Source organism: Manis pentadactyla, chromosome 4 (genome assembly GCF_030020395.1).
Source record: "Manis pentadactyla isolate mManPen7 chromosome 4, mManPen7.hap1, whole genome shotgun sequence".
Lineage (NCBI taxonomy): Eukaryota > Metazoa > Chordata > Mammalia > Pholidota > Manidae > Manis > Manis pentadactyla.
Window position 1 is genome coordinate 164,849,393 of NC_080022.1, and position 19,891 is coordinate 164,869,283.

Below are 19,891 nucleotides of genomic sequence, written 5' to 3' on the forward strand. Positions count from 1 at the left end.
GCCCTTGATTTATCTCAACTGGCTGTAGCTTTTAGATAATACCATAAGGATTAACCAGTAACCTCCTGCATCATTACTGTTTTCTAGGGGAAAGTATTTGATATTTGGTTTCTCTGTTACAGCAAATAAAACCTCAGGGGCACCAGGAAATCGTCCTGGAAGTGTAATCCGAGTATATGGTGATGAAAACAGTGATAAAGTGACTCCAGGGACATTTATACCTTATTGTTCAATGGCACATGCACAGCTCTGCTTCCATGGGCACCGGGATGCTGTGAAATTCTTTGTGGCTGTTCCAGGTGAGTTAGATTATTCTGTTGAGAAGTTGCATATAATTGTCTTCTGTCACTTGACTACTACCTAGTCTAATGCTAAGTACTGGAATTATAGGTAACTCAAGTATAATATATGAACCATTCTAAAATTGAAGGTATGAATAAAGTGCTAGTAGGGATACTTGAATGAATTTGCTTTGGAATCTCTCTTACACTCTCAAAAACAAACATTGATTTTTATTTAAGAAACTTGCTTACTTTTGAAAAGCAATAGTGTTATTTTGTCACCAGAAATGGTCTTGGCCTAATAAAGGAGATTGCTAGAAATAAACCCACAGCATCAGTGCTGTGTGCAGGGAGAGATAGAGAATGTGCTCTGGTACCTTTTCTCAGGGTTATGGCAAAGAGCAGTGGACTAGAAGTCTGGGAAACCTGAATAAATGCCCTGCACTACGTAAGTGTTCCTCCACCACTCACCTTGTTTGTTATCTTGAGCAAGTTGCTTAACCCCTGAGATTCATGTCCTCATTTCATACATGGAAATGATTAATATCTACTCTGCCCACCTCATTTGTGGTAAAAATTAATGAAAAACTATAAGACACAACCCAGATGAAAGGCGGTAGTGGTGATGGCCAATGACATGTTCTGCCCACTGAAAGTACTAAAATGATGTCACTGACCATCTGTAAGTGGGGCCCTTTTTTTTTCCTTCCCATAAGAGTCAAGTTCAAATATGACTTTGCCATACCAGCTAATTGTATGATACTGGACCTGATAGTGTCTCAGTGTATTACGGTTCTTCAGTTCTTCAGAGAAACAGAACCAACAGGGTGGGTGAGAAAAAAAATAGCTTCACAACATCTAGACTGGAGTTTGACCAAACATCTGGGCACCGTAGCCCAGCCAAGTTAACACATAAAATTAACATCACACTCATTTTCCCAAAGATCAAATTGTGTTGCAAAGATCAAATACTTACATGTATGTAGTATAGGGCATTTATTCAGTGTTCTTAATAGCATCGTAATGAGCTTCCTGAAACATGAATCTTGTACATTTATATAGTTGTTTTCTTAGGATAAATTCCTAGAAATGGAATTCCTGGTAAAAGTGGATTTTTGCTTTTTTAAGAAAAGAAATAAAATGTCAGAGTCCCTTTTGAATTCCCTTACTTTCCTCTCATCCCATTCCCTAACCTTTTTCCTCTCCAACTCTAACCACTCTCGTGAAGCTAATGTGTGTCCTCCTGCCCATGTTTTTATATTTACTACATTTGAACATATCTATAAATAACCATATAGTATTATAAATATACAAATATATAAATATAAACAGTATAGAGATTATAGTGTGAATAATATTTAAAGGTTTCTCTCTACTATTACACACTCAAGAATTCTACTTTAGAGTTTAAACTTTAGAACAAATAGCACATATACCAGTAATTTTTATTGCATAATCCATATTAAAAATAAGATGTACTTTTCTTAAATATGAGAGAAAAACCATGGATTTGAAATAAATGTAAATATTAGTTATGAATATCCAAACTCATAAGGCTTCAGTTGAAGACTGTTCTCAGTCTCTCACATAAATACACATACGCCTTTTCAGGGGAGAGACCTCTCCACACTGTCCCTCAGATCAAAGGATGTAGATTGGAATAGCCTGAGACAGGCAGCTAAGACCAGCCTGGCCATGCACAGATTCATACAGGATTTGGGGCCTGTTCCTGCTTTGGTACAAAATGGCTCTACTTAATTTTCATATTGTACTCTATGACCTTTATAGATATTTTCTGATCATGCAGAGGCTTCCAGCATCCCCAGTAATTTGGTTGTATTAGAATGTACTTACCTTTTTGCTCAGCTTTCTGAAAATATTCAGAAGAAATGAATCTCCTCCACCCCAGTCTATAGTAAGTAATATTCATTTCTGTTCCTGTATAAATAGGTCAGGTCATCAACCCACAGGGTGGCAGTAGTGGCACAGATCTAGCAGGTGACAAAGCAGGGCCGTCTGCACAGGAACCGGGCAGCCAGACGCCCTTGAAGTCTGTGCTCGTCATCAGCGGCGGAGAGGGCTACATTGACTTCCGGATGGGTAAGTCACTGGTTCTGGGAACTCAGCCTCCACTGTGTTGTGAGACTGGAATCTTCACCCACAGTAATAAGAAACCACTCTGATATCTAAGTGATTTCTAAGAGGTTTTCTTCTAATTCTTTGCTTGGAAAATGACTCTTTTTCTTTTTCTTTCTTTCTATTTCTACTTCTTTCTTTCTTAATTTTTGTTTCTTCTTAATTTCTTTTTATACCAAAGTATATGTGTTTGAAGGAGCATTCGAAGACAGCAGGGTTTGGTCACATATTGAGATATGTGTGAAGAGCATAAGATAGGGAACCAGAGGCCTTGGACAAATCATTCAACCTCCCAGAACCTCAGTTTCCTCACCTGCAAAATGTAGAAATACAAATAAGCTCCTAAAGTGTTGTTTGTGTCAAAATTTAGTCAATTTGTTTTTTCACCTCATAAACATTAATTATCTACTATGTGTCTGTCAGCTGTCGGGGCCTGAGATACAGAAACAAATCAAAGCCTCACTGCAGAAATAGAAACACATTAATAAGTTAGTGTCATAGATTCTCTGATGGGGAATAGTCATTTGTTCCTAAGGGTAGGGAGAGAAGGAAATCAAGAAATGATGCTTAAGGTGACTCAACACTAGGTAGCGTTAGTTTAAAGAGTAGGGTTGGGGAATGGAATGGAGAAGCCTTGGAGGCTAGGCGTTCTGAGAAAGGAGAACAGCTTAACCAAAGGGGTAGAAATGTGAAGCCACCTTAACTGAAGAAAAGCTATTTCAAAATGACGGGAGCATGGAGTAGAACCAAGTGCAGATTTGAGCAGGCAGAAGTCTAAACAGGGAGGGAGAGTCTGGCTTATGGAAGTCCTTTGTATACCAAATTACAAAGTTTGCTCATTTATCTTTGAAGCAAAGGAAAACTATTGGAGGACTTGAAATAGAAGAGCAATATGGTTAGATTTGTGTGGAAGATGGATTGGAGGTTTAAGACTAGAAATAGGGAAGTGAATTAGGGCGAATATGAGTAACAATAGGAATAGATGAGCAGCATTCTGGGGAATTGGTCACCAATAGGATGTGGGTAAAGAGAGAATGACCCGTTTACTCGGAGATAAAGACTACTAGCACAGGAGCAGCAGATTGGAGGCAGGGAAGAGGAGCTCTGTGCTGCACATGTCGATCTTTGAAGAGCATGGGAGTTGGGAATCACCTAGCTGAGAGATGTCCACTGGGCTTTGGGGTGTGAAGGTTTTATATCTCAGTAGATTTGGGGGCTCTTGGCATGCTGTGGTCCTGAAAACCACAAGGATTGATGAGTTCACCCAAGGAGAGTATGTTGGGCTAAAAGAAGAGGTTGTAGGATAGAACCCTGTATTAATACTCCATTTAAAGAATCATTAGAGCTTATGAAGGGATCTAAGAAGGAACAGCCAGAGAGGTACAAAAATAACACAGAGAATTGATGTTTGTGAAAGTGCTTTGTAAATTGCAAAGCACTGTGATGTGAAGTTATTTGCTCTTATTACAGTCATCCTTTAGGCTGGCCTAAAAACACAGTGATTGAAAGTGATCCTAAAACATAAGATTTTAGAGAAGGTACTGTTGTAGACAGATGACAAATACTTTAATTATAAATTCTGTAAAAAGGAGTATAAAATTTAGGGTCACTTAAATGACAGTGTGCCACATGCATCTAATATGAATTACAATATCTGATGCAAAAGGCTTATTGACCCATTTTTAAGGATGGGTGTTAATGTTAAGTTTAGAAATTGGTTGATTCTGGCAATGTCTGCAGGAATGGAGTCACTTCAGTTGTTTTAAATAACTGACTCAGTGCAGAATTCCTTTACAGAGAGGGACTTCACTTAGCTGGGGTGATTTGGGGAGCTTTTTCTTGGAGTGTAGCATGACAGTTGGAACTATACTAAGGTGTATATTAATAAAATTTCTATATGGTTTTTCTATTTCTACTAAAAATAGCTTCCATTGTGAATCCTGAAAATAGCATAAAAATTGCTTAACCAGTTCTGTCAGTGTCACTTGTTAGTCCAGCCTCAAACCAGAGACTTGTTTAATAACACAAGTTAATTTTAATAGTAAATAATGTTACCAGCAACGAATTTGAATTGGTAATCAAAAAACTACCTAAGAACAAAACTCCTGGACCAGATGGCTTCACCACTGAATTTTATCAAACATTTAGTGAAGACCTAATACCCATCCTCCTTAAAGTTTTCTAAAAAGTAGAAGAGGAGGAAATACTCCCAAACTCATTCTATGAGGCCACATCACTCTAATACCAAAACCAGGCAAAGACACCACAAAAAAAGAAAATTACAGACCAATATCCCTGATAAACATAGATGCAAAAATACTCAACAAAATATTAGCAAAGCGAATTAAAAAAAACATCAAAAAGATCATCTATCGGGATCAAGTAGGATTTATTCCAGAAAAACCACATGATCATCTCCATAGATGCTGGAAAAGCATTTGACAAAATTCAACATCCATTCATGATAAAAACTCTCAACAAACTGGGTATAGAGGGCAAGTACCTCAACATAATAAAGGCCATATATGACAAACCCACAGCCAAAATCATACTTAACAGCAAGAAGCTGAAAGCTTTTCCTTTAAGATCGGGAACAAGACAAGGATGCCCACTCTCCCCACTTTTATTCAACATAGTTCTGGAGGTCCTAGCCACGGCTATCAGACAACACAAAGAAATAAAAGGCATCCAGATTGGTAAGGAAGAAGTTAAACTGTCCCTGTTTGCAGATCACATGATATTATACATAAAAAACCCTAAAGAATCCACTCCAAAACTACTAGATCTAATATCTGAATTCAGCAAAGTTGCAGGATACAAAATTAATACAGAGAAATCTGTTGCATTCCTATACACTAACGATGAACTAGCAGAAAGAGAAATCAGGAAAACAATTCCATTCACAGTTGCATCAAAAAGAATAAAATACCTAGGAATAAACCTAACCAAGGAAGTAAAAGACCTATACTCCAAAAACTACAAGACACCCATGAGAGAAATTAAAGAAGATACCAGTAAATGGAAACACATCCCGTGCTCATGGATAGGAAGAATTAATATTGTCAAAATGGCCATCCTGCTTAAAGCAATCTCCAGATTCAGCCAATTCCTATCAAAATACCAACAGTATTCTTCAGTGAACCAGAGAAAATCGTTCTAAAATTCATATGGAACCACAAAAGACCCTGAATAGCCAAAGCAATCCTGAGAAGAATAAAGCTGGGAGATTCCGCTCCCCAACTTCAAGCTCCACTTACTACAAAGCCACACTAATCAAGACAGTTTGGTACTGGCACAAGAACAGAACCATAGACTAATAGAACAGACTAGAGAACCCAGATATAAACCCAACCATATATGGTCAATTAATATATGATAAAGGAGCCATGGACATACAATGGAGAAATGACGCCTCTTCAACAGCTAGTGTTGGCAAAAATGGACAGCTACATGCAAGAGAATGAAACTGGATTGTTTAACCCCATACACAAAAGTAAACTTGAAATGGAACAAAGACCTGAATGTAAGTCATTCTTAGAAGAAAACATAGGCAAAAATCTCCTGAATATAATAAACTTGAGCAACTTCTTCCTGAACTCATCTCCTCGAGCAAGGGAAACAAAAGCAAAAATGAACAAGTGGGACTACATCAAACTACAAAGCTTCTGTACACCATCAACAGAACTATCAAACTAAAAAGCAAAAGACACCATCAACAGAACAAAAAGGCATCCTACAGTATGGGAGAATATATTTGTAAATGACATATCCAACAAGGGTTTAACATCCAAAATATGTGAAGAACTCACACACTTCAACACCCAAAAAGCAAATAACCCGATTAAAAAAATGGATGGAGGATGTGAACAGACAGTTCTCCAAAGAAGAAATTCAGGTGGCCAACAGACATATGAAAAGATGCTCCACATCACTAATCATCAGGGAAATCCAAATCAAAACCACAATGAGATATCACCTCACACCAGTAAGGATGGCCAGCATTGAAAAGACTAAGAACAACAAATGCTGGCGAGGATGTGGAGAAAGGGGAACCCTCCTACCCTGCTGGTGGGAATGTAAGCTAGTTCAACCATTGTGGAAAGCAGTATGGAGGTTCCTCAAAAAACTAAATAGAAATACCGTTTGACCCGGGAATCCCACTCCTTGGAATTTATCCAAAGAATACAAGTTCTCAGATTCAAAAAGACATATGCACCCCTATGTTTATTGCAGCACTATTTACAGTAGCCAAGATATGGAAGCAACGTAAGTGTCCATCAGTAGATGAATAGGTAAAGAAGAGATGGTACATATACCCAATGGAATACTATTCATCCATAAGAAACAAAGCCCACCATTTGCAGCAACATGGATAGAGTTGGAGGATATTATGCTCAGTGAAATAAGCCAGGCAGGGAAAGACAAGTGCCAAATGATTTCCCTCATTTGTGGAGTATAACAACGAAGCAAAACTGAAGGAACAAAACAGCAGCAGACTCACAGACTCCAAGAAGGGACTAGTGGTTACCAAAGGGGAGGCGTGGGGGAGGGCGGGTGGGGAGGGAGGGAGAGGGTATTAAGGGGTATTATGTTCAGTACACATGGTGTTGAGGGGTCACGGGGAAAACAGTGTAGCACAGAGAAGGCAAATAGTGAATCTGTGGCATCTTGCTGCACTGATGGACAGTGACTGCATTGGGGTGTGGGTGGGGACTTGATAATATGGATAAATGTAGTAACCACATTGTTTTTTCATATGAAACCTTCGTAAGAGTGTATATCAATAATACTTTAATAAAAAATTTTTTAAAAAGAAAAAACAAGCAACAACATCCTGGAGGTTATAGTCTATATGATGGACTATATTCTAGTGAATAAAAGTTTAAAATTTGGAAGGTAACTTGGAAAAAAATTGAATTTGATCTTTTTTTCCATTTCCATTTTTATTTTCCTATAATATTTTAACAATGAGAATTTGATCCAAACTGTCTCATTTTTTAATGGCTTATTAAGTAGGCTGTAGAGTCCTTAGGAAACGGTAATTTTTGAGAAACAACCTTCAAAACAAAACTCAAAAAACAAATGCCACAATCTTATCTTCATTGTCACTTTTTAAATTTAAAAAATAAACTTAAGTTTTTGCTTTCTAACCACCTGATATATTTTATTTCAGAAATTGGATTTGTCTTGAGCATTTTTAAGGCATGCTTTTCTCTCGCCAGTTTGACATTGCTGTGAAAGGCCGCTAGGGGTTGGTGAGGAATTTGACCTGTAAAGAAAAATGCAGAATTTTAGAGGTTTTTTTCTCTTCCACTCTTTCCTTTCTTCCATTTGACTTTATCAATGTTTTCTTTTGCCCAGCTGAAACTCAGGTGAGACAGACATATTATGTAATTCTACTAGATCAGCATTATATTTCTGTCCCTTGGTTTATAAGTTTGTAGGAATCTGCTGAAGAACCTGTCCGTTCAACTTGATTTCTTCATCTCCACCATACACTGTTAATTCATAACATATCCCAAACTTGAAAATCATGGGAAGAAAACCCCAGTATATTATGTGACAAATCTGCCATCTCGCAGTGCTACAGGGAGACAATTTGAATTTCCATGTGCTTGTATCAGTTACCTTTGATTGGAGGACTTTACTGTCGTTGACAGTACACATGACTTGTTTGAGTTTAGTTTTTGAGCTCTATGTTCATACTTGCACATTAACAGTACTATCTAGTCACAATTCCTAGTTTGAAATAAACTGGAGTAGATGCCATCCATTTTGAATGAACACAAAATGGGACAGCTTTGTTTCCTTAACTTCTTCCCAGTTCTGCTAACTTCAGTATGCAGACATAATTGGGATGAGTTTCCAACATAGTATAGTAAACTCACTTTTATAAATATAATCTGAAAAATGAATTAACCTTTCCAGAAGTTAGGCGCATGAAGATTCTGAGTCAGTGCATATCTTTTACTTTGTTCTCTGAAATGGGATCAGACAAGTTTGTGCATACTGCTCATAGACTAACAAACATCATGTCTGTTGTACATCAGCCTGCATATTACATGCTTAACCTAACTTGAGTCTCCTTATCATCCACCAGGTGATGAAGGTGGAGAATCAGAACTTCTTGGAGAGGATCTTCCACTTGAACCTTCTGTCACCAAAGCAGAAAGGAGTCACTTGATCGTGTGGCAAGTGATGTATGGCAGTGAGTGAGCCCATAGGAAACAGGCGGAGATGGGAAGCTGTCTCTTCTGCATGGTTTATTTTCCCTTTTCCCCTTTATTTAATGCTCTCTTTGTGAAATAAGTTTCACCACATAGTGTGTGAGCATTTTTTTCCTGTTAACTTTATATTACAAAATCTCTCCTACTGTAACAATACAGGAACTAGCTGTTTTACTGCACCAGTGTTATAGGCAATTTCAGTATGTTATAAACAAATCAAAAAATGTTTACTTTCTGCAAACTGGTGAATTACAGAAAGCAATCCAGATGTGGTTTACTTGCCACAGCTAATCTCACTCACTTCATTTGATGGGATCACTTTTTACCTGTCACTAATAATGGAATTAATGGAAACACTTGATAAATGAAACTGTACCATTAAGTACAATAGTAGAGTTTTCCCCAGTGTATTATAGAATTAACACAAACTAATACCAGGTGGATTATCATGATTTATCTAAATGTCCCTCCAGGGCTAAAAGCTAACTGTAAATTACTTTAACTTTCACTTTCAAATCTGACAAATCTTGTTTATATGGTATATAAAGCTTTCTTTCATCAGATTTTGGGGGGTTTTATATTAAAGAAATTAAGACTACATTATTTAAATAAAAGTTTCCTGTTTCTGACTTATTAGATCTCTAAAGTTTATGAGGCCTGCTCTCTGAATATTCTGATTTTTCTTTTTTTCCTTTTTTTTGAGACTGGTCTCACTCACTTTCATACTGACATGTCTGAAAAGTATATTATTTAAAAGGCTTAGAGATAGGCTTCAGCAATGGGAGGGTTAATTTTTTTTAAGCAACTTGTGTTTGGTTACTTGTACCAGCAGATGGTGGTCGTTGCTCGAGTTTTTCCCATGTAAAAAATTCACCTGTTTACCAGTTGTTCTTGGATTGCTCTTCCCAGCTGAGTAAGGCTATCATAGTGATGGAGTGTGGCCTGACAAACCGAATGAGGGATCTGATTAGGAAGAGTATTTTCTCTTGTTCTGCATAAAACTGCAGAAGAGCTACATCATGATATTTTATATATAAATGATGCATTTAAGCTTTTGTGCCCTCTTGAGATTAAAATGCCATCTTCAAAGACGGAAACCATGAAGGGGAAGAAGACAAAGCCAAGACACCATAAAGTAAAAGTTGATGTTAATTTCTTTTCACTCAGAATGTCTATTCCAAAAATAGAGTCTGGGTTTAACTGATGTTCTTGTGTAAGTTTTTAAAAACCATTATGCTGCATTTTTTTTTCCCCCTCAAGCTGCTTGAAAATGTGTGCTTTACCATTTCTTATTCATTACTTTAAGCAAACCTAAATAAAAATTTAAGTGCTCTTTTTAAATAGAAACCTATTGGGTAAATGCCCTCCAACCCACAGAAAGACTGCTTCAAGGGAAAGAAAGCAAACACAGGTCTCAGCCAGCCTACACATTCTGAAGTAGCAGGGGTATTTTTCCCTGAACTTCCATGCAGAAATATTTGTAAAAAGTATACCAGTGTCTCTTAAGTGTACACATGATCAGGTTGGATTATAAGATACATGGATCAGGTTTGGTGAGCCCCAGAGGCCTTTGGGCCCATTGGGCCACAGGAGTCTGTGCGCACGTCGGGCACACAGCAAGACTGTGGCCACTTTAGGTGGTGAGGAGAGGAAAACACTTTGGGTAAAAGCTATAGTGAAAGGATAATTTTTTGCTTGAGCTACTTAGTCACTTTTCTTCAGGGCACCAAAATTTAGGCCACTTTTCCATGGCTTATAAACTGTGCTTTTATTTTAAATCTGAGCCATTTTTGGCAATACCTAAAAACAAACCCACATGAGTAAATATTTTGGGGGGGGGTTGTCATACAGTTCACAGAAAAGAGTCACCAAAGTGTTTGGGAATTTTAATCCCAGGAAGTGAACATCCCAGAATCCGACCTTATTTGCTGTTCAGTCTTTAATTTAGGAAATCAGGAGTTAAAGGTGAAAAATGCAAACAGTGGTTGTAATTACTTTTTTAAAAAACTTGATTTAACTTAAGGAATATAGTTCTGTAGTTATTTTATCGCAAGCTGTCACATTATCTGTAGTCCTGTTAATTAAACTTCAGGGACTAAAGAAAATACAAAAGTGCTTGTATAATTTGTTTTAAGGGCTTGTCCTTGTGTTTGTAATTTCAGTAAAATATTTCTACAGATTACTTTACTTCCCTGAAAATAGATTTATATTCTTGTAACAGTCACTTTGATCAAGGTGGTAACTTTTGCAGGCAAATTCCAAAATGTAAGCTTCTTATACGCAGCAAAGTGCTTGGTGTGAACTGCATGCAGCTGCTGAGTCCAGGGCAGAGAGGTTGGTCTCTCCATGTAAAAAAGTTTACCCCTATTGGAAGAAACAAGGGATCCCCAAGAATTCTCTTATTTGTTATGCTTGGGGGGTGTATGAGGTTGAGCCATGTGCAGTTGCTGTTGTTCAACCATTGCTGATCTACACAATGGCAGTGTCATCACACCAGCCTAACACTGTGGAATGCTGCTTCAAGTCCCCGTGAGGCAAAGGGAGACTATCGTCCAGCCAACCCAGTTTTGAGAAAGTTTTTCTCTAACTCATACAGATCTAAATTTTTTAAATAGTAAAGGATATCTTACTAGCTGCAGCTTGTTGAGAGTGTCAAACATTTTGAGCACAAAATATGCAGCACATAACTTTGCAGATTAAATGTGTTTGCACAGAAAGATTAAAATACATTCTCTCAGTTGCTGCATTGCTCATTTCTTGTAAAGGTCTCCTACATTTGAGAACAGACCCTTTAACACTGGCTGCCGTAGTAACAAAACAAAGCAAAGCAATTGTCTCATAATACTAACTGTCCTAAAGATCGTGTGTCTTACAAATGCTGTGGAACTGAATATTTATTTCCTTGTGAGTATTATGACTGGTACCAAAGGACTCAACCAGATTTAGGGCTCTTCTTAATTGATCATGTTGAGAAAGGGACTCATTTAGTCCCAGTTTATAACATGGAAAGAGTAGAGAGAATTAAATGTGGAAGTCATAAATGCTTTTCTAACAGGGTTATGCTGTTTTGTAACACTAATGTCTTTTTCTCTTTAAAAAATTAAGTTTTTATCAGTTTTGTCATACATTTCTCAGTATTTGAATATGTTTTAATCATTTTATGTTCTGAATTTGTTTTTTGTCCTAGACATTTATTATCTGCCTCTGTAATCTGAAAAATGGGTTCTAGAATGTCCCACTTGCTGTCTCTTAGAGGCTGAGGCCTCGTTTCTATGAGCAAAAAGCTGATTTAGCAATGTAGTTATTTCAGTATTTATTTCTATTATGGAATCCCTGGGGTTCAGATTGTAACTTTGTACATGAAATATATATAAATATGTATATGAAACATGTATGAGGTCCAGTGTGTTTTGTTTCATTTTTGCCTTTCCTAGGGATCTGAACTTGATTTTTATTTGAAAGTCCAGTTATCTTCCCCATCAAATGTGTCATTTCTGAGGGTCAGGACTGTCACCATTTAGCACTGGCTGAAGGTGAGCAGTGGGGGGTACACGAAGAACATGCCTGCCTGGCTCACATGTCCACGTGAGATATGAGCAAGAGACAGTAGGGCTTTCTAGAAACGTGGGCGTGCTGAGTAACAACCCACACATGGTACGAGGCGCTCCATTTGCCAGAGTGTTCGATACTAAGAGGCAGTGTAATATAGATGTTAATAATACGGTGGGCTTATTTGTGATCCACTTGCTCAGGAGAGACTCTGGAAGGAAGGGCGGTTATAGAAGTAATCGTGTGAATCCATGGTCAGTGGTGTTTAGGCTAATCCAGTGCATTTTGTTTACGTGCAGTGTGGGGTTCTGACGGAATGGTAAAAGCAGCCCGATGGGCATGGCCTGTTACTAGGCCGGCTCACTAGATGAAGGCACAGTGTCTCACCAGGAGGTTGGAAGCTCTAGAATATAGTGATAGCCCGGCTGTCACTAGTGATATTCTAGTGATTTCATGGCTGCTTTACAAGACCTTAGATAACTGCCCTTAGTCCTCTACGGCATGCCGAGTCTTTGTTTTGGAGACTGATTAAGTCTTTTCAGCCTCATTCAGTCATCTTCCTGATCCAGCCCGTCTCTGGTGAGAAGCCAGAGTAGCCACAGGACAGGAAATGTTCATTTTAATGTTGAGGGACAGGGCAGGAGTGCTGTCCTCATAACTGGAGCTGTTGGTGAAATTGTCTCCCAAACCTTAGGGAGAGGTACTGCATCGGCCTCCAAACTCTTCCTCATCCAGCCCGTGACCCCAGGCAAGTCACTTTACCATAGCCCCCCAGGGTCACCCATAATGGCATGGAACTCCACTGAAGTCTACGGGTCAGACTCTCTTGTGGAGTCTGGCCGCCCACATTTGTGAAGTGTCTCAGGTAAGTGTGATGTGTGGCCTTGGTTGAGGAATACGATATTAACATCTTTGGATTTCAGTTGTTAAAGCCCTGGGTGGTTCGTCAGGTGATCTAAAAAGAAGTCCTAGCTCTAACCCTCTGTGCTTCTGTGACCCTGGCTCTAACTGGCCTCGCTGTGTTGTCTGTACAGGTACCAGCCATACCTGCCTGCAGATTCAGAGTTGCCAAATCTCCTGTGAGGCCCAGATGTTTAGGGGGTAGGATTTGATTATTAGAATTTCCAATTCAGAATGACACTGTACAAAAGGAGCCAGATTAGCTCTTTGCTTGTATGTCCAAGCCGAACATTGGCACTCACCTTCAGAAAAAATTAGTTACGATTTGATTTGAGGCCCAAAAGAGGTGGAACAGCAAGGACCAGCTGGGTTGGGGGAGGGGGTGCAGGGCAACTTCCAGTACAAGCTGCAGTTCTCAGCCAGGCCAGGAGAGAGGCCAGGAGAGGGGAGTATGGCCAGACGCCCAGGAACTAGCTCCAGAATTTCCTTCCTCTCACCTCAGGAGTATGGGACTCTACTGGTGTGGTGGAACAGTTACCCAGGTGATTCTGATCCTTTCATAGGGAACTGCTGCCTGAGAGGAATGCGAGCAGCCCATGTGGATTCACAAATACCTGTTTCCCAGGAGCACAAGGCTCTGCTCATTTTTTTTTTTTTCTTGGAGTGTTGAGGTTTCATTTCACACCAGCGGGCTCAAAGAGGAGTAATCTCCCAAGGTCTGAGCCCTGAGCACAAGCAAAGGGAGCAATTATATTATTTTGATATGTGGCATTTTGGCATGCGCAGGGCACAGGAGGAGCCTGGAGGAGGGGGGGAGGGAACTTGGGGGGCTTTGCCGGCTGGAGGAAAAAAGCAGTTTGCTGACCTTGACGGCTGTGTTGAATATTTTCCTTATCACTCCCCGCCTCTGATGCCCCTTTAAACACTTCGTTTTAGGGGGCATCATCTTTTTGGTTTATGATAGGGTTATAATGGCTTGTATTTATACTTTTAATTGCTTTGAGCTAGGATTTTTTCCTTGTGACTTTTTCGTTGAAGTCCTGAGTACTTTGTGAAGAACACAAATGATTATGTTTTTATGCATTTGTCTGTATGGGCTTTGTATGTACAAGTTGAAATGAGTCCTTCAGACTCTTGATAAGCCTGTGCTTAACAAAAAATACCCAGTTTTTCTCAGTCTTAATTAATTTTTTTTTTTGGTATCATTAATCTACAATTACATGAAGAACATTATGTTTACTAGGCTCCCCACTTCACCAAGTCCCCCCCACATACCCCTTCACAGTCACTGTCCATCAGCATAGTAAGATGCTGTAAAATCACTACTTGTCTTCTCTGTGTTGCACAGGGCTCTGCTCATTTTTAGCCGGGTATTACCAGCACATGGTGACCTGCCAGCAGGCTCCACTTGTATTCTCTCCTTTTTGATTCATGGATACTTGAAGCTTTGAACTTACTGCTAAGTTAAAAGCTTAAAGGGAATATTTCATTTTACTGCTCTCTTGATAAGCCTTTTTTATTCATACAAAAAAATCATAACCTTTTAGTTGATATTAAGACTAGCTTGCATTTGCACAACATTTAATAGTTTTCTCAAGTATTTCCTTCATAAATTCATCATACTCAGGTGATCCAGGGGCCTGGCTATAGGAGGGGCCTTGCTTATTAGTAAACAAGCCCAGCTGAAGTGAGTGAAGGCAGACTGGTAACCAGATGAACCCACCTGAGAGACTGCTGCAGGGCTTGTTGGGGAAGGTATGGGATCCCCACTGAGGAGACTGGGGTCTGCATCCTGGGTCTCCTGTTGCCTGATTTTGTGACCCTTCACTAGGCAACTATTCTTTCCTTACCATAAAAAGAGTGACACTCCAAGAGGTTCTTGTCATGGCCAAGTGAAGGGATGCATGTGACAGCAACCAGCATACCACCCACCCCTTGTGGGCTGTCAACAGCAGAAGTCAGAGGTTACTAGGTGTCAAGTATGTGAAGGTAAGACTCCTTCAGGGAGATTAAGGTAAGAGAAGGAACACAGATGGTGAGGTGTAACCAAGTATTGTGGTTGCACATTAGAAGCAGTAGTTCAAATGATATTGATATGATGTCTGGTTAGGCCATTTTGCTAGAAACAAAAGGAAAGCTGTCTTCACTGCTTATTTAATAGGAATATTCTCATTTCCATTCTTTATCATGTTCTAGACTTATCTGTCCTAAAAGAACTGGCTTAGGAAGCAGAGGTACTTTGGGCTTTTGGGCCTTTCAGGGAATAATACCCTTTCTCCATTGCCCCACTTTCCCCGATGTAAGGAAAACAAGTGCTCCCTGTCAAACACAGGAGGACTCGACCCATTTTCTCTTCTGCATCAAAGAGTCATTTCATTACTAAGTAAGCACACTGAGGGACATACTGAACCATGAAAACGGTGGTTAAGGTTGACATTTTTAGATACATCAGGACATATTTATTCAGTAGCTGTTGCTTATGATGCTTTATGACAAGTATTAAGTTTCCAGTCACTGCACATAAACAGGTAAAAAGCAGACATCCAGCACTAAATAAAATATTAACATCAGGTGCACAAAAGGGTATGGAGTGGTGGCAAGAAGGGTTGTATGCTTTCCACATGATGAAAAAGCTGGGTGTGACTCTGCCCGAGCCAGGAGGCCAGCCTCCATCTGTTGAGAGGATTGCAGGACATCTCAGGTGTAGACACACCCAGAGTGGAGCAGTTTTTCCAAAACTTGAATTTCCTCATGGGGGTTTGTAATAAGATGTCTTAGTCATCTAATTAGTCAAGATTAATGAGATAATGTAAAATACTACTCAACAGTAAGCAAATATCTGTGCCCTTCCCCCACTGAGGCCCATTTCATTTCCTACTGACCTTTCCCATCAAGCTCAGTTTCCCTTACCTTTGGCTAGCCCAGGCAAGTGACAAACCCTGGAATGAATCTTCAGCCGCCCGCCTTTTGCTGCACTTGGCCTGTTAACGCTCCTGTGGAAACAGGCTTTTATTTTGCAGGTAATCTACATTTCTATCTTGGAAAGTTTACCTGGGACTGTAAGTAGGAGCAAAAGTTGGGAATGTTCTTGAGCAGGAAGGATTCCAGTATTGATGCTTAGAGGCATCTCCAGCATGTGTCCTTCCTGGAGGAGCCCTGGCTGGAGATGAGCAGAAACAGGGCAGATGCCTCCAGGCAGTCTTTGGCTGATTGAAAGACCCAGTCCTGGGCTTTACTCAACTGAGGTCTTACCAGACTATCCTGCCCCACATTAAGGCCATGTTTCTGGGGCCCAAAATGATAGCCCTTTCTTCCAAAGACCCCTCTGGTGTGATAGATGTGAACCAGGAGTCAGCATCTCAAAAGCCCAGACTCAGTGAGGAACCACAGTTTCTAGCCCCTCCCTGCTACCCACCCACCAGAAGTCATTTATCTCTGACCCTGTTTTCCTTATCTGTAGAAGCTGGGGCTTGACTCACACGACCTCTGAGTAAGGCTTCTGGGGTGACACTAACTGAAGGTGGGTCACCTTATGCTATGTGAACTTTGAGTTGTGTGGACTAGTAGTAGCCTTCATTCCCAGCCAGATTCTTAATGGAGGCAGTTCATGTCCCTGCAGCAGCGAGGCAGCACGTCCATGAAGGGGAGGAATATGTCTTAATTAGAGAGAGAGGGTAACTGTTGAGTTCTTTGGGTCCTGCACTTTTCCCTGGGTGTCCATCTGTCCCCAGGGAAGAGGTCTGCAGGTCTACGGCAGGCTAGCCGCTGAGTCTTCAGAGAGCTTCCCCAGGGCCCCTTTGGCATCAGTTGGGGGACAAAAAGAAGGGCTGAGAGATGACAAGGATTCGGGAGGATCCTTGGCTTATACCACCCTCCACCTGAGCAGAAAAGGAGGCGGGGGCGGCGGAAATTAGAAAGCTGCCTTGTTCGAGAGGCTGGGCTCTGCTGCCTTGTGAACACAAGGTGGCGCCATGTGGGTATTAGTCTCCCGTCCCGAGTTAGTACCCAGAGACTGCCAGCACCCCTCTCCTCCCCTTAATCCTCGGAGGGCTGTCCACCCTGGCCCTGCAGGCCAAACCAGACCAAGGAGGGTGCCTACAGAGGGGTCAAGTTGTACAGATAAGGTAAACTAACCAGTTCACTTGACTAACAAGCAGGCTGTGGCCCAGAGTGGCTGTTACCCAACAGCCAAGATCGTCCTAGAACTCAGTTTTAACAGTTAGGTGCTGTCTTGTAGGCTGCTTCCAGTTTCCCACAGCCCTAAGCTCGCCCTCCTTTCACACCAGGGACAGGCAAAGCACCTCTTTTCAGCCTTCCCACCAAAGCGGCCCAAAGCCCAGGGATCCAAGGAGAAGGCAGGTGGCCGGAGTCTGAGACCACTGCTGAGGGAAGCAGGGGTTGGTAGGGGTGAGATGGCCCACGGGATTAAAGAAGAGAATTTTTTAAAGATCCACACCACCCATTTCTGGTCTTTGAAGCTGCCGAGGAATTTCTGCCCCAGCCACGCCTGGACAAAGCTGAAGGAAATGTCAGGGAATCCGCTCAGTGGGCTGCCTCAACAGAAACTTCATCGGAGGCTGATAATAAACAGGAGTCACGTAACTGAGCAGGTCACAGCGCTACCTAAACCCTTCGTAGACCATCAATCCACATATTTCCTGGATTTTATAACTCCTGCTGAAAAGGAAGAAAGGAGGGGCTGAGGATTAGAGGGGGAGAGTCTGTGTGACTGGGGCGCACCTCCCAAGGGCGCTGCAGCCTCCTCCCGCCCACTCTCAGCCAACTCGCAGAGCTCGTGGAAGTCACAGCGCAGCCAGACTTGGGGCCTCGGGCCGGGGAACGCCGACCCCCGTCCCAGGCTGCTCGGCGTAGCCAGGCCTTTAGACTGTCATTTTCTCTGGCCCTCATTTTCTATTCCTAGTGACAAGGTTGGACTAAAAGTGTTCTAGGAACCCTTTCCATCCCATGATTCTGAACATTAGAAACAAAAGAATGGGGACTAGGGTGTGCTTGTTACCCCACCTCCATCCCCAAAATAGTGGCAAGAAATCGTTCGATCCTCTTAATGGGGAAGGGGGACAGTGAGATGCTGCCGTATTAGTGGGGGCAAGCAGGCCAGGCCCCAGGGAGGAAGATAAGGCCAGCCTGCACTGGGGTAGGGGGTGGACTGACGCCAACCTGGTGGGGCCAGGAGCCAGGGAGTGAGCGGGATAAAAGACCCTTGCCGCCTCCCCCTGCTCTCAGGTACTGTTCAAATCCTCCAGCCTCGGGAATTCAATGCCTGAGAGGATTCGGGGTTGCCCCAGGGCTCCCAGATTGGTATGAATGTCTCACACTCCAGCCAGCAGGCCCCACACGCAGTTTCCATCCCTCGCCCACCAGGGTCAAGGAGACAGCTCCCAGCACCCACTCACCATTCAGTTTCTCCCTCCTCGCCCAGCCTCCTGTGCACACCAGCCAGGAGTGCCCGTGAGGCTGCCCGAGGAAGGGAAGAGCCTGAGAGGCTGTCAGAAGGTTTATTGCTTCGGAAAAAGACAAGAAAGCTGGAAGAACCAGAAGGATGAGGGTCCTTGGGAGGAGACTGCGAGCGGCAGCTAGGCAGCCCAGCCCCTCTCCCCTGGGGCCTGCGCCCAGGCTTGTGATGAGATCACTCCTTGGGCAGGAAGCCCCTGCCCAGGTGCCCCTCCGCAGCTGTGGAGCCCCTACAGGAGAAGACAGACAGGAGGCAGGATGGCCTGCGGCCTCTGAGCACCTTTGGGAGGGAACAGAGCATGGGGGTGACGGAACCTTAGGGGAGGCGGCCCCCACCCCACGGCAGAACTAAGCAATAGAACAGAAGGTAAGGGTCAGATGTCTCCCATCAGGAAGAAATTTCCAATAAAGGCAAAAAGGTTTCCTCAGAGAAGAGACTCCTGTGGCAGGAGGCTGCTCCTCCCTGGAGACTGAGTACAAACCCTGCTGTGAGGCCCTGAGGCCTGCACTCAGGGCCCTGGGTCTCCTCTCCCTGTCCCCCCAACCCCCCATGCTGCGCCCCTCCCCCGCTGCTGTCACTGCCTTTTCAGGAACAGCCGCATGTCTGGGCTTGTCCGTGGAGTCAGCTGGATTCCTGGACACGGGCTGAAGCCACACCCTGACCCCAGCCGGACACCATCGCTGTGGTTTGGGAGGTGGGAGTGTCCCCCCATTAAACAGTGCCTTAAACAGACCTAGAGAGGGCACATGTGATTTTAACCCCCCGGATCCCTCAGGCCCAATAAGCGAGCAGCCAGAGAGGGGTCTCAGGGTCCCATCTGTGCTGACTGGCCCGACCCACCCACCACCAAACACAACCCCATAACCTGTCGTACTTGAGTAGGACAGACCAGCAAGGCTAAGCCGGGGGCCAGGGTGTGGGGGTTCTGATCCGGGCAGAAGGCGGCGCCTAACTTGAGAACGAGTTTTGTAGAGAAGACGCTTGACCCCGTGGCTGCTGAGGCTGAGGGAGAACCAGGCGCCCGCCGAGGTGAGAGGCAGGGCACCTGCCAGCCCCTTGACCGGGCTCCACGCCACGCCCCTGCCTCTGTGCAGGGCTGCTCCCGAACAAGCCCTCCTCCCCACCTGGGGTGAGGGGCAGCTCCCGAAGGGAACTTTTACCTCCCATCTCCTCTCTCTGCCTCACAAGTGCAAGTAAAAGGGTGGGCGGGTCGGTCCCCAAGGAAGACCAAGGCTTGGGAGAGGGGGAGTGGTAAGTGCCTGGTTTCAAACAATTCATGGGCTTCGCCTTCCAGGGCCTGCTTTTTCCTTGCCGAAAGGGTTGAT

General features: G+C 42.6%; 1 protein-coding gene and 1 long non-coding RNA gene across 5 annotated transcripts in view; one reads left to right on the plus strand and one right to left on the minus strand.

The window, feature by feature from the left end:
* Positions 1–12,036, plus strand: part of SPAG9 (sperm associated antigen 9) — a 164,816-nt gene extending 152,780 nt beyond the window's left edge. For all 4 annotated transcript variants that reach the window (XM_036879567.2, XM_036879570.2, XM_036879572.2 and 1 more), the window contains 3 exons: positions 123–299; positions 2,232–2,381; positions 8,518–12,036. In XM_036879567.2, coding sequence (XP_036735462.2) covers positions 123–299; positions 2,232–2,381; positions 8,518–8,633 — 443 coding nt within the window. In that variant the 3' untranslated portion in view covers positions 8,634–12,036. The remainder of the gene's footprint in view (positions 1–122; positions 300–2,231; positions 2,382–8,517) is intronic.
* Positions 12,037–15,676: 3,640 nt separating this feature from the next.
* LOC130683563 (uncharacterized) lies at positions 15,677–19,682 on the minus strand. Its single transcript, XR_008997345.1, has 4 exons — positions 19,441–19,682; positions 18,508–18,795; positions 16,004–16,086; positions 15,677–15,875 (listed from the first exon to the last, which is right to left on the minus strand). It is a non-coding gene; the product is annotated as an uncharacterized LOC130683563 (long non-coding RNA).
* Between the last annotated feature and the right edge of the window lie 209 nt (positions 19,683–19,891).